Here is a 22,808-nt window from a genome sequence, read left to right on the forward strand (position 1 = left end):
TTAGGTATTGATTTATAAGAAATTTAAAAAATGTATTAAAATTGCTTAGTTGTTCAAACTTCATATATTAAAATAGAATTAACTCAATAATGAATAAATCTATATTATGTTATAACCCAATTAACAAAATGATTTTAACCCATAACCAATAGATAGCTAGAATGAATGAGATGAGACGAGAGATTAGAAATTAGAAGAATGTAGGCTTGACACCTAAGATTCAACATTTTCTTTTATTAGTATTATAAGATAAGATAAGATTATTAATACCAATACTAATTATTGAACCTAGTTTGTTTTTATATAACTATATTATATAATATATAAGCCAACTAATATATTATTGTGATGATTATTTCTGTTGCATTTTCTTAATGTGAATAATATGAATGGAATAGTATGAGATTTTCTTAAAGTGCTGCTATGCGACCCAACATGCTGACTCGTTTTCACCTCGATTATTGTAAGGGCTGTTTGGTAACCTCTTAATACTTAGTAGAAGACCATCTTTTAATGGTTCATAACCTCTTAACCATTAAGAGGTTAGAGGCTATAGACTATTAAGATGTAGCTTCTTAATGATCATTAAAAGGCTACCAAACAACCCTATTATCTGGCACAACTTATTCATACTATTCGCTTACGACCGCTGTAACAATTTGTTCTTGTCGTCGTAACATTGTTTGGATTCAATCAGAGACCACATTTGGACATGATTGTCGGCATGACACACGTATTAATCATCTATAATTTGTTTGTATTCTCTCATTTTATTAGTTAACAAGGGATCATCTAGTTACTAGGCTGACTCTAATCATTGTTAATAAACAATTTAAACTAATGTTCATTCCTTCTGTTTATTCTGTTTGAACCTTTTTAAATTACATATATATATTTGATAAACACCTTCAAAAGTTAAGTTTATTAGACTTTTCGGTATTACATATATATATTATTTAGCCCATTAACTTTGGTAATGAAATATCTATCACAAAACTTTTATCGTAACAAATTTCATCGATAACGACCAACTTCAGGTCGCGTACTTGCCGCAACGTGCAATTGCTTTCCAACACGTAATGCATTTAACATGCCTTGCCGCAACGCGCGAGTATAAATACTTGATTAACTTTCATAGACAAGAATGGCCTACAAACAAAATGAGCGAACACAGACACTTAATCAAACAAATATATATGTTCATGTTTGTTCGTTTAAAAACTAAACATGTTCGTTTGTTTCAAATAAAAAGGAGCAGTTCACGAACATAAATACGCATAAATAAACAAAGATAAACGAACATGTATGAACAAACGTAAATGAACACGGACAAACATAAATAAACACACTTAAATAAACACAAACTAACAAATATAAAACCATTAAGTACACGATTCATTCAGATAATATTTTATCATTTTCTATTAATATGTAAACAGACATAAATTAACATAAATAAACGAACATTGACAAGCATAAATGAACGAACAAAACATGTGTTCATATTCGTTGTTCTGTTAGTTAAATAAACGAACATAAACGAACTTTCCGTCGAATAATTTCACAAACAGTTCACCAACATTCGATTCGTTTATAGGCCTAAACAGGATTTCTTAGTTAACCTACCGATGATATTATGCTTGGGCAGTAACTGCAAACTATCACAAACCTCGAGGGGTAACCCATAATAACTAAATATCTCTGGCTGCTTTGGAGGGTCTCATACTCTCATAGTCTAATCCACTGTTTACGTGTTGACTATTTACCCGCCAAGTCAACGGTCTTCCGTCAACTCTCCGTTTAACACACACCGTCCTTTAATACACCATCCACCAAACCATCACAAAACCAAACCACCGCCGCCGACGACGACGACATGTCCATCCTTAATCCCATCATCCTCGTACTCATCCTATCCTTAACTTCCCAAACCTTAAACGCCCAAACCCAAAACCAAACCACTTCCAACTTCCCATGGCGTCCGTCAGATAACCGAATACTGTTATCCAACAACTCCATCTTCGCCGCCGGCTTCTTACCGTCACCAAACTCCGGCAGCCACTTCATCTTCTCCGTCTACTACTTCAACCTCACCAAACCCACAACCACAATAATATCAATCTGGTCAGTCAACGCTGACTCACCAGTCAACGCATCATCCTCCCTTACAATCACAAACTCCGGCGAACTCCAACTCGCCGGAATCCCACTTCCCGGGTCTCCGGCAACACCCGGTAACCAAACCCGAACCCTCAAACTATCCGATGACGGAAGCCTGACGTATGGAAACTGGAGCAGCTTCAATCACCCAACAGACACAATCGTCCCGAACCAAAACATCATCGGAACAACACTCGCCGTGAAAAACAAAACTTTCCGGTTCACCGGAAAAGACTTAATATTCATTGGAAGCTACGATACGGAAACGTCTTATTATTATATCGGTAACGCGTTTTTAAGTATAAACGATGTGGGTATGGTCCAATTGGAAAACGGGCAATCGTTTATTACGTCCGATTACGGTGACCGGAAGTTGAGAAGATTAAAGCTTGACGAAAGTGGTAATCTCCGGATTTACAGCTTTGATCAAAGCTCCGGTCAATGGGAGGTTGTGTGGCAGGCCATGCCGGAGTTGTGTAGGATTAAGGGTACTTGTGGGCCTAATTTGATATGTATGTATGGTGAGAGTTATGACACCACGGCTTGCGATTGTCCTCCGGGTTTCCGGCGAGTCTCCGGTGATGATTGCCGGAGGAAAGTTGAGATTGGTAAAGAGAGTAAGTTTTTGCAGTTGGATTATGTGAATTATAGTGGCGGGTCGGATTCGGGTAGTCAACGGGCGATCGAGGTGTTGAACTTTACCGCATGTGAAGCCGGGTGTTTGAATGACCTGGAGTGTCTCGGGTTTGGGTATAAGTATGACGGTCAACGGTATTGCGTGCTTGTGAGACGGTTGTTTTACGGGTTTTGGTCGCCATCGACGGAAGGGACGTTTTTCCTTCGGGTTGATAAGTCGGAAAGTGATAAGACGAATTTTACGGGGTTGACGAGTGTGCTTGAGACGACGTGTCCGGTGCAAGTTAGTCTTCCGTTGCCGCCTGACGAGTCAAACTCGACGACTAGGAACATTGCGATTATATCGACTTTGTTTGCGGCCGAGTTGATTAGTGGGGTCGCGTTCTTTTGGGTTTTTCTTAAGAAGTATGTGAAGTATCGGGACATGGCCCGAACGTTTGGGCTCGAGTTTTTGCCGGCTGGTGGGCCGAAGCGGTTTAGTTATGCGGAGCTTAAAACGGCTACGAATGATTTCTCAACCGCGAATGTTGTTGGGAAGGGCGGGTTTGGTGATGTTTATAAAGGGGTGTTGACTGATCATCGGATTGTGGCGGTTAAGTGCTTGAAAAACGTCACGGGTGGTGATAACGAGTTTTGGGCCGAGGTTACTATTATTGCTCGAATGCATCATCTCAATTTAGTGCGTTTATGGGGATTTTGTGCCGAGAAAGGTCAGAGGATACTCGTTTATGAGTACGTGCCAAACGGGTCGTTAGATAAGTTCTTGTTCCATTCGGGTAAATTCAACTACGCGAATGAAGCCGAAGACGAAGACGTTGAAGGTAGCAAGTTGTTGGAACGAAAGCCCGTTCTCGAGTGGGGTATTAGGTACCGTATAGCTTTAGGAGTAGCACGAGCCGTTGCGTATTTGCATGAGGAGTGTTTAGAATGGGTGCTTCATTGTGACATCAAGCCCGAGAACATACTTTTGGGGGCGGATTTTTGCCCGAAGATATCAGACTTCGGGTTATCAAAACTAAGAAAGAAAGAGGACATGGTTAGCTACTCGAGGATGCGTGGGACCCGTGGGTACATGGCACCCGAATGGGTAAAAAGTGATCAAATTACACCAAAAGCAGATGTTTACAGTTTTGGGATGGTGTTGTTAGAGATTGTGACAGGAGTCCGTAATTTTGACATTCAGGGCTCGAAAATGGATAGTGAAGAGTGGTACTTCCCTCGATGGGCGTTCGATAAGGTGTACAAGGAAATGAATATTGAGGATATTTTGGACAATCAGATAAAGAGATCGTACGATAGTCGACTCCATGAGGACATGATCACACGGATGGTGAAGACCGCGATATGGTGTCTCCAAGATCGACCCGAGATGAGACCGTCGATGGGGAAGGTCGCGAAGATGCTCGAAGGAACGGTCGAAATCATAGAACCCAAAAAACCAACAATATTTTTCTTGGGTGATGATTAAAAGATTGTGAGAATTTAAATATGGAAGCTAGAGTTTATATTTTAATTTTGGTGTATGAAAATAAATCATGTAATTTCGTTCATGTTATTTAAGGAAACAAAATATTCAAATTTACCAAATTTAAAGATTTATTGCTTGCCATTGAAGTAACCGAAACAAGTATAAATACAAACACATATCATACTTTCGATTCAACATCAAAAAACTATGCTCGCATATGCAACTTCATACGGTGTTATAGTCCCACATTCCCAGCTGTTATTCATCGTCAACCCGCAATCCAATGATTATGTCGATAAAGTATTGGTTATCACCCCCTCGACAACTGAGCCACACGTAAAGGTCCAAGAATACGAAGAAAGCATCCACTTGATGTTGCTCGATGAGTGGCATGCTTACGAAACTATACATATGGAACTTATCACGGATCAGGGGTCAGTAGCCAAGGCTAGACTCTTGGATGGGTCTCGAGTGTTTGGTGACGAGTTGGGCTCTGAAGTAGCTATGATGACCGCGGGGTATGTAATGATGTATGAATCGGGTTGTACAGATGGGTTCTCGGGTGAAAAGAATGTTCTGGATCATGCGGTTGAGATTCATGTAAACGACAAAGAGGAAGTGGAAGAAGAAGAAGAAGAGATTTGTGTGATTTGTCAGATGGAGTTTGAAGCGGGTGAGACGTGCCATGCGCTTCAATGTGGGCATTGGTATCATAAAGATTGTATCGATAAATGGGTGCGACATGGGAGTTTTTGTCCGATTTGTAGAGAGGCGGTTTTTTCGTTATAGGTTTAGATTCATGGTTTTAGTTTCAGATGTCTATATTATTCGTTTGATTGTTTTTAGCTTCATATATGATCCAACTGCTTTTCTGGTTAGGGGTGATCATGTATTTGGATTGAAGCCATGAAAAATTAAATCGATAACTGCTTTGTTTCGCACTTGGTTTAAAAAACGTTTTCGGCTAGTCGATTTTGGAATGGTTTGATTTACGATTTATACTTGAATACTCGAAGATAGGTTGAAAAACCCGATCAAACTATATAGCTTTTTTAGTTTATTGGTATCTTTAACTATTAACTATTATTTTAAGTTCAACTCCACATGATTAATTACTAATATATACAAATTAGAACTCTACGTTGGGTCACTTGACGGCACTAAGCAGTTGAAGACTTTTTTTTCTTTACCGTTACGAACAAAACATAAACCGACAAAATGCTATTTTTTGTGTTTTTATTTTAGTTCCGGTACTGTAACAAACGTGAAAGAAACCGACCGAATTCTTGTAGACTCACCTCATTTAACGTAATGAATGCAACGAAAACCGACCGAATGACAACTTTGTTTTTTGCTTTTGTTTTTCTTTAATTTAGTTCTGGTACCGTAACAAACGTAACGGAGACCGACCGAATTTGCCTAGACTAACCGCTTCAATGCCCGAAATCGACAACGCTCATGTTTTACCAACGCCTGAGATTTATCGACCGACGCCCACCCCATTGGTCCACCTCAGTTTTTATATATTATTTTTTTGTTTTATTTTTTGTTTTAGTCCCGATACCATAACACTCGTAACCGAAAAAACCGAATTCACATCGACTTTCAGTCTCAGTACCCAGGACCAACAACGCTTGAATTTTACTACCACCTGGGTTTTAGCAATCTGTCCTGATGCAACATGCCGGATTGAAGAAACACTAAGTGAACCCTGGACAGATTATAGATAATCTGGACAGATTATAGATAATCTGGGGGTTAAGTAATGTTTCCCACGGATGAGATCTAACTGAGAAGGCTGTTCTTCAGGAGACCTGCAAAACAAACACCGTAAGCTCGTCACTGAGAAGGGGAGGGGGTTCCTCCTTGTGACCACCCTCCGGCGTGAGAATCAGACTAGATTGCTCTGAATATAAGTGTATATTAAGAGATTGCTAGATAACTGGATAGCAGATGATCTTACCATTCCAAGATGTTGGAGTATTTATAGCCGAAGGTAGGTTAGAAGGTATAGCCGGCTGAATAGTATTCCTGTTCTACCAACAGTGGACTATGCACAGGCCATACTGGTTGGTGGATAGGTTACGGCCAACAGTAACTATGTCGGCTGCACTATTCCTCCAACTGTAGATTATGCACGTCCTACCTACTGTGGATTATACGCAGGCCATGCTGGTTGGTGAATAGGTTACGGCCAACAGTAACACTATTTCACCAACTGTAGGCTGCGCATGCCCTGCAGTAAGGGTTGGTGAGTAGGCAGCGGCTAATAGTGACAAACAGTACTAGAGGGTGTTCCTCCTCGTACTGTTGTCGGTGAGCTGTCACCCTGTGATTGGCTCATGGGCTGTTCTGGTCAGATTGTCTGTCCTATCCATACCTTGGTAGGTATAGTACAGAAGATCTTTCAGAATCATACGGACTGGCTCATTTTGGCGCGATTGTTCCTGTCTTGCTCATTCCTTCATGTGACTACTGAAGTATCTATTGTCTTGTGCGTGTAGCCCTGCTGTCTGCGGGTAGCCTTCCCTGATGGCTTGTATCCGCAACTGCGGGAACAGGCGGGGTACTTCACCATTGGGAGGCTTTCCCTGCGTGTACAGCTTGCGTACTGCGCGTAAGGTTCTTTGAGCATGGTGGGTCCTGCGGAAGCAGATGGCCTTTGCGCAGACGTCCCTGTTCAAGGTGAGTCTTGCGGGACCAACTGGGCTCTGCTGGGACCTACCTCTTCAAGTCCCCCCAGTCCAATGTTCTTCTCATGAATGTTTAATAAAGTGAGGTGAACTTTTGGACTTTGAGCAAGGGGTTTTGAAAAGGCTTTTTAGTTTTAAGGTTCTCCGTGGGGATTCTTCCCGCGGGTTTCCTAGTGTCACTTGCAAAAATTCCCGATTTTTTTGCTTGATCTTTGGGTATGATGCGGGTAGGTATGTAACCTTCTCGCAAGGCAGGAGCGTTGAGTCTCACTTGTATATAGTCTCCATGAGGTTCTGGTGGTTTTCAACATAGTGATCAATTATGCTAAGACCACCAATTCCATTACGGAGTTTCAAACAATATAATTCTCGACGTTCCCGTTATGCGGGGATGTTATTCCTCTTTCCGCAAGCATTGCCTAGAAGATCCTTCTTGGTTTCAATTCTCTGCGGGTGCTAGGTATGTGAAGGGTTTTGCCTTAACACTGTACCCGCACCTGTCTTCTAGTTACTTGGTTGCCAAGGTATTCTTGGCTTCAATTCCCTGCGGGTGCTAGGTATGTGAAGGGTTTTGCCTTAACACTGTACCCGCACCTGACTTATAGTTACTTGGTTGCCAAGGTATTCTTGGCTTCAATTCCCTGCGGGTGCTAGGTATGTGAAGGGTTTTGCCTTAACACTGTACCCGCATCCGGCTTATGGTTACTTGTTTGCCAAGGTAAGGGGTGTTTTCCCGCTTACTTTTGAATCTTTTTTTGAATTTTGAATTTCAAAATTCGAAGAGTTGGTAGAAAGATAGGAACAGTCCAAACGTCTGAAACGTCGTGCGACGGTTTCTTCTGACTGTGTCAGGACGTGCAGGAAGTTATGGTGACGTGACATTATATGGTCATTCCAGTCTCTTTTTCAGGCGCGTGGGCGCGATTTTTCGGGCGCGTGGCCGCGAAATTGCTGGCACACGTCCTGTCAACAGCTGTTGCCAGCCTGCTTTATGCCACGTGTCATAGTTTCATTGCACCTTCGATTTCTCTCTCCTCCGCATTAAATTCATCGCATTAATTGCGATTAGTATATAAAGGGGGAGAGGGCTGTTTGCAATCCACACTTTCACCCTTCTCTTCTTCTTCTTTTGCGATTTCCGGCAAATACTCCCCTTTTCAGGCTAGCATTTTCCCGAAATCGCTTTCTTTTTTCTGCACAATGTCTTCTCGTGATCTTGAGTCTTCGGCCGATGACAAGAGTGTAACACCCCGACCAAAGGCGGATTATACATCGGGGCGCCACATATTGTTTCATTACTCGTGACACTATTGGGTGTCAATATTTAATAAATATATTCATTCACGCAAGCGCAACGTATACATAAGATATAAATAAACCAACATAAATCAATATATTATAAATCAAAATATTCGAACAGCAATAACTTGTCTTGATACATTTTAATCTAGGTCCAAAAGTAAAAACGTCCTATGTGTCCACAAGCTCCAAAACAGCTACTGCAAACCTGAACATGTGTTAAAATAAACGTCAAACACTTGCGTGTTGGTGAGAAATCAAGTTTAATACAATACATATATAACAATAAATCTGCGCGCAACACGTGTATGTCTGGTGTTTAACAAGGGTGCAATCAGATTGTGATCAAGCCTAGATAGATCATAGCTCATAGTTCATAGTTCAATCCGTGCTCCCAATTGAGCACAAAAACGAGAAAACATCTGTGCAAGTGTAAACAAAGAAAACCGTAAACGATAGGTCTCCCGTGTTCATCTAATGGATCCATGAAAACTTCGGAATAGGCCGAACAAAGCGGTTAATGATACACACATACAAATAAACAGCCAAGTAAACGTCCTCAACACATGGGATACTGCGCGACTAAAGTTCATAAACAAGTTTAAGACTCTAAGTTTGTATGAACACATGAACATCCCAAAACATTAAAAATAAAAAGGGATTAGGTACGAGATTACTCACTTGATAAACGATGCGGTGAAAGATAAAGCAAGAACCAACTTTAAACAAGCACAAGTTAACCTATAATTAAAGATTATTGTTTTAATGATTTGTTTTAAGTCTTGAATATAAGTTAGCATAATTAATAAGTAAATTATTATATATATATATTACCGAAAAAGCAGGGCAGAACGGAGAGGAAGACGGAGGCAGAGAGGAGGACGGCAGAGAGAGCAAGGAGCAAGAGAGAATAAGAGAGATTAAGTGTTTTGTGTGTGTAGTGTTAGGAAAAATAATACTATTATTTATAGAGAAACCCTAGGGAACACAATCCCTAGAGAAAGGGGAAAAGATCTCAAAAAGCAAAAGATTCCAAAATCAAAAGATATCAAAAGATATGGCAGCAGGGAAAAAGAGAAAAAGGCTGACAGGGAACAGTAAAAAAGGCATGGGCAGTTCAGATAAAGGTACTGGTCAAGCATGGAAAAGCAGATCTCAAAAGATAATGTCAGTCACCTTTTCTGCCAACCAATGGGGTTGGTGCGCATGCTGCGCCAAAAGTGGCTTTTCAGACATAAGATAGGTCAGGTCAACAGCACAAAAGATAAGACAACACAAAAGTAAACGGCTAGATTCAACAGAAGAAAACTCAAAGGGTTTAGCGCGAGAAGGCTAAGGCGCGCCGCGGGAAGAATCACATTTCTTAGCGCGCCGCGGGAGGAACTATAATTCTTCGCGCGTCGAGGGATGAACTACGATTCTTAGCGCGCTGCGAGAAGAACTACAAATCCTTAGCGCGTCGCGGGAAGAACTACCGTTCTTCGCGCGCTGCGAGAAGAATTACAATTCTTAGCGCGCTGTGAGAAGAGTTCGTCTCGCGTATCGCTGGAACAGATGGTCTTCACGCAGGCTTCCTTGAAAGGAGTCTGGCGCGTGGAGCTGCGCAGACAACCTTAGGCGGGAAGGAACAAAGGACAAGCAAAGAGTTAGAAGAAAAAGAGGGAAACAAGGCGTAAGGGCGGGACGGCGACAAGAGGGAAAAGAAGGCGGAAAGAGAGAAGGAAGAGGGACGGGACGGCGGAAAGAAAGAGAGAGAGAGGCGGGAAGGAAAATATATTATTATTATTAAAAATAAAGTATAAGTATAAATAAATATTAAATCATAAAAGAAAGAGATCGGATCAGAGAGACGGGTACCTGGGTCGGGTCGGATCGGGGCAGATGTCACAGTCTCCCCTACTTTAAGAAATTTCGTCCCGAAATTTATCTCGAAGTAGGTTGCGCAGAGAACATGTGCGGGTACTTGATCTTCATTTGATCTTCCCTTTCCCATGTAAACTCGGCTCCGCGCTTGGACTCCCAGCGAACTTTCACGATAGGGATACGAGTGCGCTTGGTTTGCTTTACCTCGCGATCCATAATCTCAACAGGCTTCTCAACGAAATGCATAGTTTCATCAACTTGAACTTCATCAAGTGGAATGTGAAGGTTCTCGTCGGCTAAACACTTCTTGAGATTGGATACATGGAACGTTGGATGCACATTACTGAGCGCGGGCGGCAGGTCTAGTCTGTAGGCAACTTTTCCTACACGCGCGAGAATCTTAAATGGTCCAACATATCGAGGAGCAAGCTTACCTTTCTTCCCAAAGCGGACAACACCCTTCCAGGGCGATACTTTGAGGAGAACAAGATCACCAACTTGAAATTCGAGAGGCTTCCGCCTACGATCTGCGTAACTCTTCTGTCGGCTTCTGGCAGTCAGCAGATGATCACGGATCTTGGCGATCTTATCGGTTGTCTCTTGAACAAGTTCGGGTCCTGTGATTTGAGCTTCTCCCACTTCGCTCCAACAAATCGGGGAGCGGCACTTACGACCGTAAAGTGCTTCAAATGGGGCCATACCAATACTGGAATGATAGCTGTTATTATAAGAGAACTCGATCAGAGGCAGGTGCGAATCCCAATTACCTCCAAAATCAAGAACACAAGATCGGAGCATATCCTCAAGAGTTTGAATAGTTCGCTCAGACTGACCGTCAGTCTGAGGATGATATGCCGTACTCATGTCCAAGCGAGTTCCTAGCGCAGATTGGAGAGATTTCCAAAAGCGAGATATAAAACGGCCATCGCGATCGGATATGATGCTCAAAGGAGTACCATGGCGGCAGACAATTTCCTTGACATAAAGCTGCGCGAGTTGCTCAACACGGTAGTTTTCACGAATGGGCAGAAAGTGAGCAGACTTAGTCAATCGATCCACTATTACCCAAATGCTATCATGTTTGCTTGCTGTCAAAGGTAACTTGGTAATAAAGTCCATCGCTACACATTCTCATTTCCACGTAGGAATTTCAGGTTGTTCGAGCAAACCAGATGGGCGTTGGTGTTCAGCTTTTACTTTAGAACAAGTCAGGCATTTAGCTACGAACACAGCAATATCCTTTTTCATACCGGGCCACCAATAAGTAATGCGCAAATCCTTGTACATCTTATCAGCGCCAGGATGAATAGAATACCGAGATTTGTGCGCTTCACTCAGGATATCGGCGCGAAGATTCTCATCAAAGGGAATCCAGATGCGATTAAGATAGCAGAGAATTCCACTCAGATTAGGGACAAAGTGCGCTTCCGCGCCACACGCTAACTCGGCGCGAAGGTTACCATTACTGATGGATGCGCGCTGCGCGTCACGAATACGCGATTCAAGGTTGCTTTGAATCGGCGCAAAGTGAAGATGCGTGCGCGGCAAAATACAGTTAAGCTGGCAGGGTTTTCGGCTGAGCGCATCGGCTACCACATTAGCCTTACCAGGATGATACCGGATCTCACAATCGTAATCGCTGATGAGTTCGTTCCATCGGCGTTGTCTCATGTTAAGTTCCTTTTGATCAAAGATATGCTGAAGGCTTTTATGGTCAGTGTAAAGGATACACTTAGTGCCATAAAGGTAGTGTCTCCAGATCTTCAAGGCAAAAACAACTGCACCAAGTTCGAGATCGTGAGTTGTATAATTCTTTTCATGAACCTTGAGTTGCCTTGATGCGTAAGCGATAACCTTGCCTCGTTGCATAAGAACACAACCGAGACCTTGGTTGGATGCATCGCAATACACGACAAAATCTTCATTACCCTCAGGTAGCGCAAGAACAGGAGCTTCACACAACAAACGCTTGAGCGTTAGAAAGGCTTCTTCTTGCTTCGAGCCCCAAATATACGGTTTACCTTTGTGCGTTAGAGCTGTTAAAAGCAAAGCGATCTTTGAGAAGTTCGAAATAAATCGCCGGTAGTAACCAGCTAAGCCCAGAAAGGAGCGGATCTCAGAAGGAGAGGATGGCGTAATCCAGTTCTTGATTGCTTCAATTTTGGATGGGTCGACATGAATACCCATCTTGTTCACAACATGGCCAAGAAACTGTACTTCATCAGACCAGAATTCACACTTGGAAAGCTTAGCATAGAGTTGCTCAGCTCTAAGCTTTTGCAACACCAACCGAAGATGTTGCTCGTGCTCGGCCTTGGTCTTAGAATACACCAGAACATCATCGATAAACACAATCACGAATTTATCCAAGAAAGGCCTACACACCCGATTCATTAGATCCATGAAAACGGCGGGTGCGTTGGTTAAACCGAAGGACATGACCAAGAATTCAAAGTGGCCATAACGAGTTCGAAAAGCAGTCTTCGGAACATCTTCATTGCGGATGCGCAACTGGTGATAGCCAGAGCGGAGATCGATCTTCGAGAAACAAGAGGCACCTTGGAGTTGATCAAAGAGGTCGTCAATACGCGGTAAGGGATACCGGTTTTTAATGGTGAGTTTGTTCAACTCGCGGTAATCAATACACATGCGAAACGATCCATCTTTCTTTTTAACGAACAACACCGGAGCACCCCAGGGCGAAGAGCTAGGGCGAATGAATCCTTTAGCAGTCAACTCTTGAAGTTGGCTTGCCAATTCTTGCATCTCAGCGGGCGCAAGACGGTAAGGAGATTTAGCTACGGGGGAAGCACCAGGGACAAGATCAATACGGAACTCGACTTCACGAGCGGGAGGGATACCAGGAAGATCATCAGGAAAAACTTCAGGGAAATCACACACAACAGGGATATCGCGAAGCTTCTTTTCTTCAGCAGGTTTAACCACATGGGCTAAGAATGCAATACACTTCTTCCGCATGAGTCTTTGGGCTTCGGCGCAAGACATAAGTTTAAGACCGCGGGAGGGTTTTTCGCCGTAGATATGAAGATCACCATTTTCTCGAGGTATGCGAATCAACTTCTTGGCGCAAATAACTTCGGCGCGATTATTCGAGAGCCAGTCCATACCAATAATAACATCAAAGCTCCCAAGAGGCATGGGGATGAGGTCGATCAGAAAATCGTTTTCGTTAAGGTTAAGCGTGCAATCTTTAATCACCGAGTTAATTAAAACAGTTTCACCGTTAGCCAATTCAACTGAAAAATCTTCTTTTAAGTTATCGCGCGGTCGCGCAAGCTTCTGCTCGAGGGCGCGAGAAATAAAACTTCGATCGGCGCCAGTATCAAAAAGTATAGAAGCATAAAATCCGTTAAGCAAAAATGTACCATTAACTACGTCATTATTCGCTTGCGCTTGGTGCGCGGTTATGTTAAAAGCTCGTCCGCGTGTCACTTGGTTCGAAATCTGGTTCACCGGATTCGCTTGTGTGATTTGCACTTGTAGTCTCGGGCACGCGTTCCGGAAATGACTGGGATCACCGCAGTTATAGCACGACCTGGGTCGTGGGTTTTGGTAGGTTGGTTGTGGGTTCTGCGGGTAGACTGGTGGTGTTGGCGCAATTGGGTTGGCGGGAGGGACTCTACAGTATTCAGCAGAGTGACCAACGCGGCCACATCGGTTACATTGTCGACACGGGGTTTGGGTTGGGTGGTGAAGTCTACAGGTTGGGCAAAAGGGTTGATTTCCTGTGTAAGGTTTCTTAGGTGGCGGGGCAGGGAGTGCGGGATTGGTTAAGGCATAGTTGTGGACTACAGGAGGTGTTGGGTAGGCTGACAGAGGGTTAGGCGCGTAAACTGGAGGTTGATAAATGGGTTGCTGGACAATGGGCGGGTTGGTAAGCGCATAGGCTTGTCTGCGCCTACGTTTCTGGTTATGGTTTGAGGGTTCTGGTTTGGTTTCTGCGGGTTCAGAGACAGTTTTGGTGGGTTTGGTCTTCTCAGATCCCCGCAGGAACAGGGTTCCTGCTCTGACATGGTTGTCGCTGAGCACAGCGGCCAACTCGATGGCGTCAGAGAGGGTAACCGGGTTTCTAGCCCATACAGAATCTTGAATTTCCATGGGGAGACCCCCAAGGAATTTCTCTATGGCTCGGCGGGAAGGGGTAACAAGGTGAGGGACCAGTAAGCTTAGCTCGTGGAAGCGCGTCGCGTACTCGCGCGCTTCACCACTGTACTGCTTAAGATTCCAAAATTCCTCCTCCAGGCGCTTAACTTCGTTGGGAGGGCAGAATTCTCGCGTAAGAATTTCCTTGAATTCTCCCCATGTCATGCTAGAAGCAGCCTCTGCGCCACGCGCATGAGCTACTCCATTCCACCATGTAAGCGCTCTAGATTCCAGGACATTGGAAGCATACAGGGTTCGTCTGTCTGAGGGGCATTGGGTGGGAGGAAAGTGTTTTCTATCTTCTCAAGCCACTGGAGCATCACGGTGGCTCCTTCAAGACCTGTGAACTTTGGAGGGTTACCCGCGTTAAAGGACTTAATGTTGTAACCAGAGGTGTTGGTATTGTTTTGGCTCAAAGCTTGGGCTATTGCGGCGGCCATTTCCTGGGAACGTTGCTGTCTACGCATGCGCGAGGCTTCTCTTCTCTGAAATCGGCGAGATAGCGGAGGCATTCTATAAAAGTTTTAATTTTAGTTAATATCTTGGTTTTAGTACAAAGTATAACCTCGAAAAGCTTGGTTTCGCGGAGTCAGTTACTGTTAAAAGTTAAAGTAAAATAAATGACCCTAAATGCAGACTTAATAAAGGTAACAAACTCGAATCAAGAATCGACAATTCATGTATCACCATGACTTTCCGAATTCCCAATTTAAAATATACGAGCAAACGAGTATTGGAGATTGACGATTCATGTATCACCATGACTTTTCAATCTTCAATATAAAATACACAAGAAAATGAGTATTGGAGGTTGACAATTCATGTATCACCATGACTTTTCAAGTCTCCAACCTCAGAACATAATCGTAAATGGAAATTGAAAATCAACTATTCATGTATCACCATGACTTTTCGAATTTTCAAATCCAACAAACGAATATGTAAGTAAAATCAATAAAAATCGAAATTCAACAAAAATCGAAATATCGCGGAATAAAACATAAAATCATATACTGCGCAAGCGCGAGCATTTTTATAAACAACGAGTAATTAACAATAAGCGCGCAAACATGAGATTTCTCTCATGCGCGAGAAGGGACTCTTAGGTATTCTAGGCCGTTACGTCTAACCACCTATCCTAAAGTCAACGGGCTCTGATACCAATCTGTAACACCCCGACCAAAGGCGGATTATACATCGGGGCGCCACATATTGTTTCATTACTCGTGACACTATTGGGTGTCAATATTTAATAAATATATTCATTCACGCAAGCGCAACGTATACATAAGATATAAATAAACCAACATAAATCAATATATTATAAATCAAAATATTCGAACAGCAATAACTTGTCTTGATACATTTTAATCTAGGTCCAAAAGTAAAAACGTCCTATGTGTCCACAAGCTCCAAAACAGCTACTGCAAACCTGAACATGTGTTAAAATAAACGTCAAACACTTGCGTGTTGGTGAGAAATCAAGTTTAATACAATACATATATAACAATAAATCTGCGCGCAACACGTGTATGTCTGGTGTTTAACAAGGGTGCAACCAGATTGTGATCAAGCCTAGATAGATCATAGCTCATAGTTCATAGTTCAATCCGTGCTCCCAATTGAGCACAAAAACGAGAAAACATCTGTGCAAGTGTAAACAAAGAAAACCGTAAACGATAGGTCTCCCGTGTTCATCTAATGGATCCATGAAAACTTCGGAATAGGCCGAACAAATCGGTTAATGATACACACATACAAATAAACAGCCAAGTAAACGTCCTCAACACATGGGATACTGCGCGACTAAAGTTCATAAACAAGTTTAAGACTCTAAGTTTGTATGAACACATGAACATCCCAAAACATTAAAAATAAAAAGGGATTAGGTACGAGATTACTCACTTGATAAACAATGCGGTGAAAGATAAAGCAAGAACCAACTTCAAACAAGCACAAGTTAACCTATAATTAAAGATTATTGTTTTAATGATTTGTTTTAAGTCTTGATTATAAGTTAGCATAATTAATAAGTAAATTATTATATATATATATTACCGAAAAAGCAGGGCAGAACGGAGAGGAAGACGGAGGCAGAGAGGAGGACGGCAGAGAGAGCAAGGAGCAAGAGAGAATAAGAGAGATTAAGTGTTTTGTGTGTGTAGTGTTAGGAAAAATAATACTATTATTTATAGAGAAACCCTAGGGAACACAATCCCTAGAGAAAGGGGAAAAGATCTCAAAAAGCAAAAGATTCCAAAAGCAAAAGATATCAAAAGATATGGCAGCAGGGAAAAAGTGAAAAAGGCTGACAGGGAACAGTAAAAAAGGCATGGGCAGTTCAGATAAAGGTACTGGTCAAGCATGGAAAAGCAGATCTCAAAAGATAATGTCAGTCACCTTTTCTGCCAACCAACGGGGTTGGTGCGCATGCTGCGCCAAAAGTGGCTTTTCAGACATAAGATAGGTCAGGTCAACAGCACAAAAGATAAGACAACACAAAAGCAAACGGCTAGATTCAACAGAAGAAAACTCAAAGGGTTTAGCGCGAGAAGGCTAAGGCGCGCCGCGGGAAGAATCACATTTCTTAGCGCGCCGCGGGAGGAACTATAATTCTTCGCGCGTCGAGGGATGAACTACGATTCTTAGCGCGCTGCGAGAAGAACTACAAATCCTTAGCGCGTCGCGGGAAGAACTACCGTTCTTCGCGCGCTGCGAGAAGAATTACAATTCTTAGCGCGCTGCGAGAAGAGTTCGTCTCGCGTATCGCTGGAACAGATGGTCTTCACGCAGGCTTCCTTGAAAGGAGTCTGGCGCGTGGAGCTGCGCAGACAACCTTAGGCGGGAAGGAACAAAGGACAAGCAAAGAGTTAGAAAAAAAAGAGGGAAACAAGGCGTAAGGGCGGGACGGCGACAAGAGGGAAAAGAAGGCGGAAAGAGAGAAGGAAGAGGGACGGGACGGCGGAAAGAAAGAGAGAGAGAGGCGGGAAGGAAAATATATTATTATTATTAAAAATAAAGTATAAGTATAAATAAATATTAAATCATAAAAGAAAGAGATCGGATCAGAGAGACGGGTACCTGGGTCGGGTCGGATCGGGGCAGATGTCACAAAGAGTACAGCTGGTGAGTGCCAGTGTGCTCTGCCCGGCGATCAGTACCGGTATGTTGTTAGGAAGTTCATGCTCGATCCTCTCGAGCCTGAGTTTCCTGAACCCCATCAGACCGTGTACGATGCCCCCAGTGGCAAGATCGGGGTATATGTTGCATTCTTTGTTTATGGGAACCTTAGGTTCCCATTGACAAAGTTTGTTTACCGTGTCCTCGAAAGGCACGGTGTTCATCTGACCGAGCTGCACCCAATGGCGATCGCGAAGATTCGCCACTTCGAGTGGGTGTGCCGGATATTGGGTGTTGAGCCCTACGTGGACCGCCTGATGACCTTCTATACTTGGAGGTGCATCCAGGGGTGGTACACCCTGACAACCCGAATCAAGGGTTTGAAGATTTGCGCGACAGAGCGTAGTCTCCGATCGTGGAAGCGGGAGTTCTTCTACATTTCTGCTCGCGCCGTCCCCATTGCCATGAAGTTTAAAAATGGCCAAGCCATTCCGAGCCACCACGCCACAAACTACCAGGAGGCGGAATGGTTTGCAAAGATATCCCGGGTCCAATCTCCGGTTTTCCGGTTTCCGGAGTCCGGGATGGTGATGTTGGGGATGAGCCGAGTGTGGAAAGAGGCTGACGTGCAAAAGGTTCCAATCGTCCTCGAATACGGTTCGAACTCTATCCCTTACGGTATGCTCCGTTTCTCTTTGCTTATACGAGTTTATCTTCTAACTGTTTATTTTCTTTCAGAGGGGAACAACTTGGAGTCGCTCCTGTACCCGCGGGAAGCTGACGGTCCCGCGCGGATGGGTACTCGTGCTCTAGACGAGAACGAGTTGCCCATCCTGGAACAAATGGCGGATCGGTTTGTGGAGGTCTATCCGCCGGGCCAAGAGATCCTGAGCCACCGGCGGCCAGGTAAGGCGATATTCTATCCTCAACCCCTCAATGCTGTACCCGCTGCTGGAATTCCTTACATCCTGTCTTCTTCTGAGGAATCCGCAGATGGTCCTCCGCTAGTGCGGAAGAAGAAGGCTGCCGGCGGGAAAGGGAAGGAGAAGGTAGCCTCCACAGCTGATCCGGTGCTTCTATCTGACACCGAGTCAGATAATGAAGAGGTGGCGGGGAACCCCGGTGGTGAGAAGACCACTGCTCCGGAGGCTACGACTGTTACCTCCGGAGAACCGACGACGACGGTGACCGGCATCAAGAGACCGGCTCCATCGGGTTCATCCCCGCCCGTCCGTACGTTCAGGCTCAAGAAAACCCGTAAGTATAAACATTCTTCTTTTTGTAGATTTATCATACTTCATAAATTTATTAACACTTGTCTTCTTTCTGCAGGCGTGGATGTTGACGCATTCCAGGGTGGAGCGCAGGGGAGTACCTCTCCGCCAATGACGGTAGGCTCGGTCAGCCTACCTAAGGCGTCGACCCAGGCACCTTCGCCTGCTTCCGCTGGTCCAGTTGCTCAATCCTTTGAGCCAACTGTTCCAGCCGAGATGACGTCACCGCCGGCGGTGAGTGCAATTTTTACAGCATCGTTCACCGAGCCGGCGGTTACTGTTGCTGCTGATTCCTCGGCGGCGTCCGCGGCGGACACCATGCCTCCGCCATCGACTGCGGCGGAAACCATGCCGCCTCCGCCATCGGCCTCGACGGCTGGACCTTCAGGTACGCGCGGGGCTTCTCGCCGATCTTTGTTACCTTCCCATCTGCCTAACCTTTTGGATGGATTTCCCTTAGGTTCAGGTGATGGGTTCGGTGGCTATCGGCCTGTGATCGACCCTACAGGTGCGTAGGGTTCTTTTGTCCTTTATGCAATTTTTATCATCTTTTCCTAACTGCTTTGTTTCTTTTGCAGTGTCGGATTCCAATGAAGTGTATGTTCCAAGATGGAACATTCGCCGAGGAACAACCCTTCGCACACCTGTGGAGTGCGTGGACTGGGCTCGCCACGCTGCTCCCCATGGTGCGTTGGGGGAAGCCATGGTTAGCTACCAGGAGGGTAGGCTAACCAACGAGCTTCGGGTTCTCCTGGCCCGGATGCAGCCACGCGTCGAGCTGCTTTGTCGTGAAAACGACAAGTTGAAAGCAGCTCGCGTTAAAGAAGTATCTCAGGCGCGTGCTCTCCGGGAGGAGAACCAAAAACTAACCGCAGCATCTGCGGAGAAGGAGAAGGCCTTCAAGGCCCTCGAGGTTGAGGTTCAAGCGCGACTCGAGGACCGCTCCAAGGCTGCCCAAGCTGTTAACGAACAGCTTCGGCTAGCTAAGGAGACTGCGAGGAACGCGACCGAGAGGGCCACCAAGGCTGAAGCTGTTGCTGAGCCTCTCCGCCTGGAGAATGAAGAACTTAAAGCTAAGTTAGAGGCTCTTCAACAGGCTCATGATGCCCTGGCTACGGAGGATGCGAAGAAGCTTCAAGAGATCCTGGACCAGAGGGGTGTGCTTGCGCACACCGAGCGGAAGCTTAAGGGCGTTGAAGAGGCCGCTGCAAAGGATGTGCTTCTCGCCAATCTTAATAAGAACGAAGCTGAACGCGCCTGCACCCAAGCTCTGGTTGTCAAGGAATGGCTTCTTCGAGAAGCGTTGCCTCAGGTATTTTAGCTTTATGTCGTCACGCTTTCCTTTGTAGGATAGAAGTTCTTATACTTGTACATTTTTTGTAGGTTGTGCATCGGGTCTTTTCAGAGACATCTTACGACGATGCTATGAGCGCAGCCCTCAACGCTTCTCATGAGGATGGGGAACGGACCGGCTTCCTGCTTGGTCTAGGGTTTGCTGAGAAAGGCGTCCCGCCTTCCAACTTCCCTTTGTATAATGCGGATACCGAAACTATTTATGACCAAGCAGTGAACCAGTATGCTGCCTTCCCGCATCCGGTGGTGGAGAAGGTGAATGAAATTGCTGCTGCTGATGATGGGCTTGCTGTCCTTAGAGCTTTCCTTGAACCGTCACACTCTGCCGATGGTGCGGGTCCAAGTGGGAGTGGTCCTGAAGCATGATCCAAAAGATCCCTTTCCACCACTAGCGTAGATATTTGCTCTTGTACTTCTTTTGTATGCGGGTATATACCCAGCAATGTTTGTAATATTCAAGTTGATGAAATAAAGAATGTGTTTGTCCTTTGGTTATTTTACGCATGTTTACACTTAGCAATTTCTTTAGTACTTAGATAAGTTAACTTTTTGACGTGGTAAATTATAAGTTTATTTTTGCTTCCTCTTTCATGATTGTGCGGGTAGGACCGTCACTTGCACTTAGTAGGATGGCTAAACTTACATTTATCCTGCGTGGAAGTTTTCCTCATCTTTTCCTTGAAATTTTCTAAGTGTTCAGAATAAGTTAACCTTTGAACGTGGTAGATGATAGGTTGAAGTTTTGCTTCCTTGCTTGTGATTGTGCGGGTAAGACCGTCACTTGCACTTACAAGGATGGCTAAACTTTACTTACCACTGACCTGCGTGTAGGTTTTCCTTAGAACTTTTTTACATTTTTAGCGTTGTGTTTATACGGGTTTTGCCGCCTTCCACACGCAACTACTTACTTCTTCACGCATTGGTGCGGTGAATACCGGCACATGGGAAGTTCATAAGTTAAAGGTAAGGCTATCAACACATTGTGTAAGGAGAATCATTTCCATTAGAAGTGGCTCTAGGCCTTTTCTTTACAAGTTTGGAATTGATCTACATATAACATTTGCGTAATTGAGCTCCATTCCATGTTCTTGGGATAGGAGTGCCATCGAGCCTTTCAAGCCGGTATGCGCCTTTTACCAGGACTTCTTTGATAATGTATGGCCCCTCCCAGACCGGGGCCAGCTTTCCTGGGCGCTCTTGGTTTGAAGCCTCGTTGTTACGCAGTATGTTGTCTCCTTCATTGAAATTGCAGAGTTTTACCCGCGTGTTGTAGTACTTTTGCATTTGTCGTTTGTAATTTTCTTCATGCACTGCGGCTAAGTCTCTGCGTTCCTCGGTTAGCATAAGGTCTAACCGTCTTTCCGCATCATTGTCTTCTGGCTGGATCAAGACCCTTGGTGAGGGTAAACCAATTTCGATTGGGACCATGGCTTCAGTGCCATAAGTGAGACTGAACGGGGTTTCCCCCGTACTGGCCTTTTTCAGCGTTCTGTTTGCCCAAAGGACGTGCGGGAGCTCGTCCACCCAGCCGGATCTGTGTTTCAAGAGTCTTTTCTTTATGCCATCGACGATGCTCTTGTTTGCTCTTTCCACCTCACCATTACCTTGCGGGTGTGCCACTGAGGTAAAGGTGTGGGTGATTTGAAGTTCTTTCAGCCACTGCTGTAGCTTCTTGTCAGCAAAGTTGGTGCCGTTATCGCTCACCAGATTCTGTGGAAGTCCAAAACGACAAATAATAAATTCCCAAATAAATTTTTTGATATGTTTTGCGGTTGTTTGGGCTAAAGGTTTTGCTTCTATCCACTTGGTGAAGTAATCGATGGCTACCACTAGGAACTGAACATTTCCTGCTGCTGTGAGAAATGGGCCTGTCACATCGATGGCCCACTTCTGAAATGGCCACGAAGAAGTGACTGGAACAAGTTCGTTCTTCGGGCGATGCCTGTTGGGTGCGTAAAGCTGGCAAGACCTGCATTTTCTAGTGTATGCCAGTGCATCCATATGCATCCCCGGCCAAAAGTATCCCGCATTGTTCAGCTTTGCCACAACAGCGCGGGGACCTGCGTGAACTCCACAGATGCCCTCGTGTACTTCCCTTAAGAGGTAGTCAGCATCTTGGTTGTCCACGCATCTTAAAAGTGGGCCAAGAAAGTTACGTCTGTAAAGGTTGTCATTGATGAGTTGATAATTTAGTGCTTTACAGCGTAGTTTTCTTGCCTGTGTTTTTGATTCTGGTAGTGTTCCTGCTGCAAGGTAATTTATTATTGGTGTCATCCACGTTTCTGTACCGGTTTGGATGACACAAATTTCCTTGTGCGGGACTGATGGTGCTTCGAGGAGTTCAATGCGGATGTCCTTTCCCAAGTGGGTGAAGGCTAGTGATGCAAGCTTGCTTAACGCATCCGCATATTTGTTTTCGCTGCGCTTAACGTGTATGACTTTACAATCATTAAAATCACGCATAAGGGTTTTTGCCTGGGCGAGGTACAGGGCCATTGTGTCGTTCACAGCCGTGTACGTCCCATTTATTTGGTTGGCCACCAGCATGGAATCCACGTGGGCTTCTAAGTTTTTCACTCCCATTTTACGCGCAATTCTCAATCCGGCCAAGAATGCTTCGTATTCGGCTTCGTTATTCGTACTTGGGAAATCCAACCGAATAGCGTAAGTATATTCTTGGCCCGCTGGGTTGGTTAATTTTAACCCTGCGCCTGAACCCTCGTTGTTGGCTGCTCCATCAGTATAGAGTCGCCAGATATCGTTGATGTCCTGTGCTGG

The 22,808-nt window shown here is 44.5% G+C and overlaps 1 protein-coding gene across 1 annotated transcript; it reads left to right on the forward strand.

Moving 5' to 3' along the window:
- Window positions 1-1,862: 1,862 nt before the first annotated feature.
- LOC143602401 (G-type lectin S-receptor-like serine/threonine-protein kinase At1g34300) lies at window positions 1,863-4,289 on the forward strand. Its single transcript, XM_077079516.1, has one exon. The coding sequence runs from the start codon at window positions 1,877-1,879 to the stop codon at window positions 4,262-4,264; it is 2,388 nt and encodes a 795-aa protein (XP_076935631.1). The 5' UTR covers window positions 1,863-1,876; the 3' UTR covers window positions 4,265-4,289.
- Window positions 4,290-22,808: the final 18,519 nt, after the last annotated feature.

The sequence above is a fragment of the Bidens hawaiensis genome, unplaced genomic scaffold, assembly GCF_021521415.1.
Source record: "Bidens hawaiensis isolate Kalapana, Puna unplaced genomic scaffold, B.hawaiensis_p1.1 tig00058885_1, whole genome shotgun sequence".
Taxonomy (NCBI): Eukaryota; Viridiplantae; Streptophyta; class Magnoliopsida; order Asterales; family Asteraceae; genus Bidens; species Bidens hawaiensis.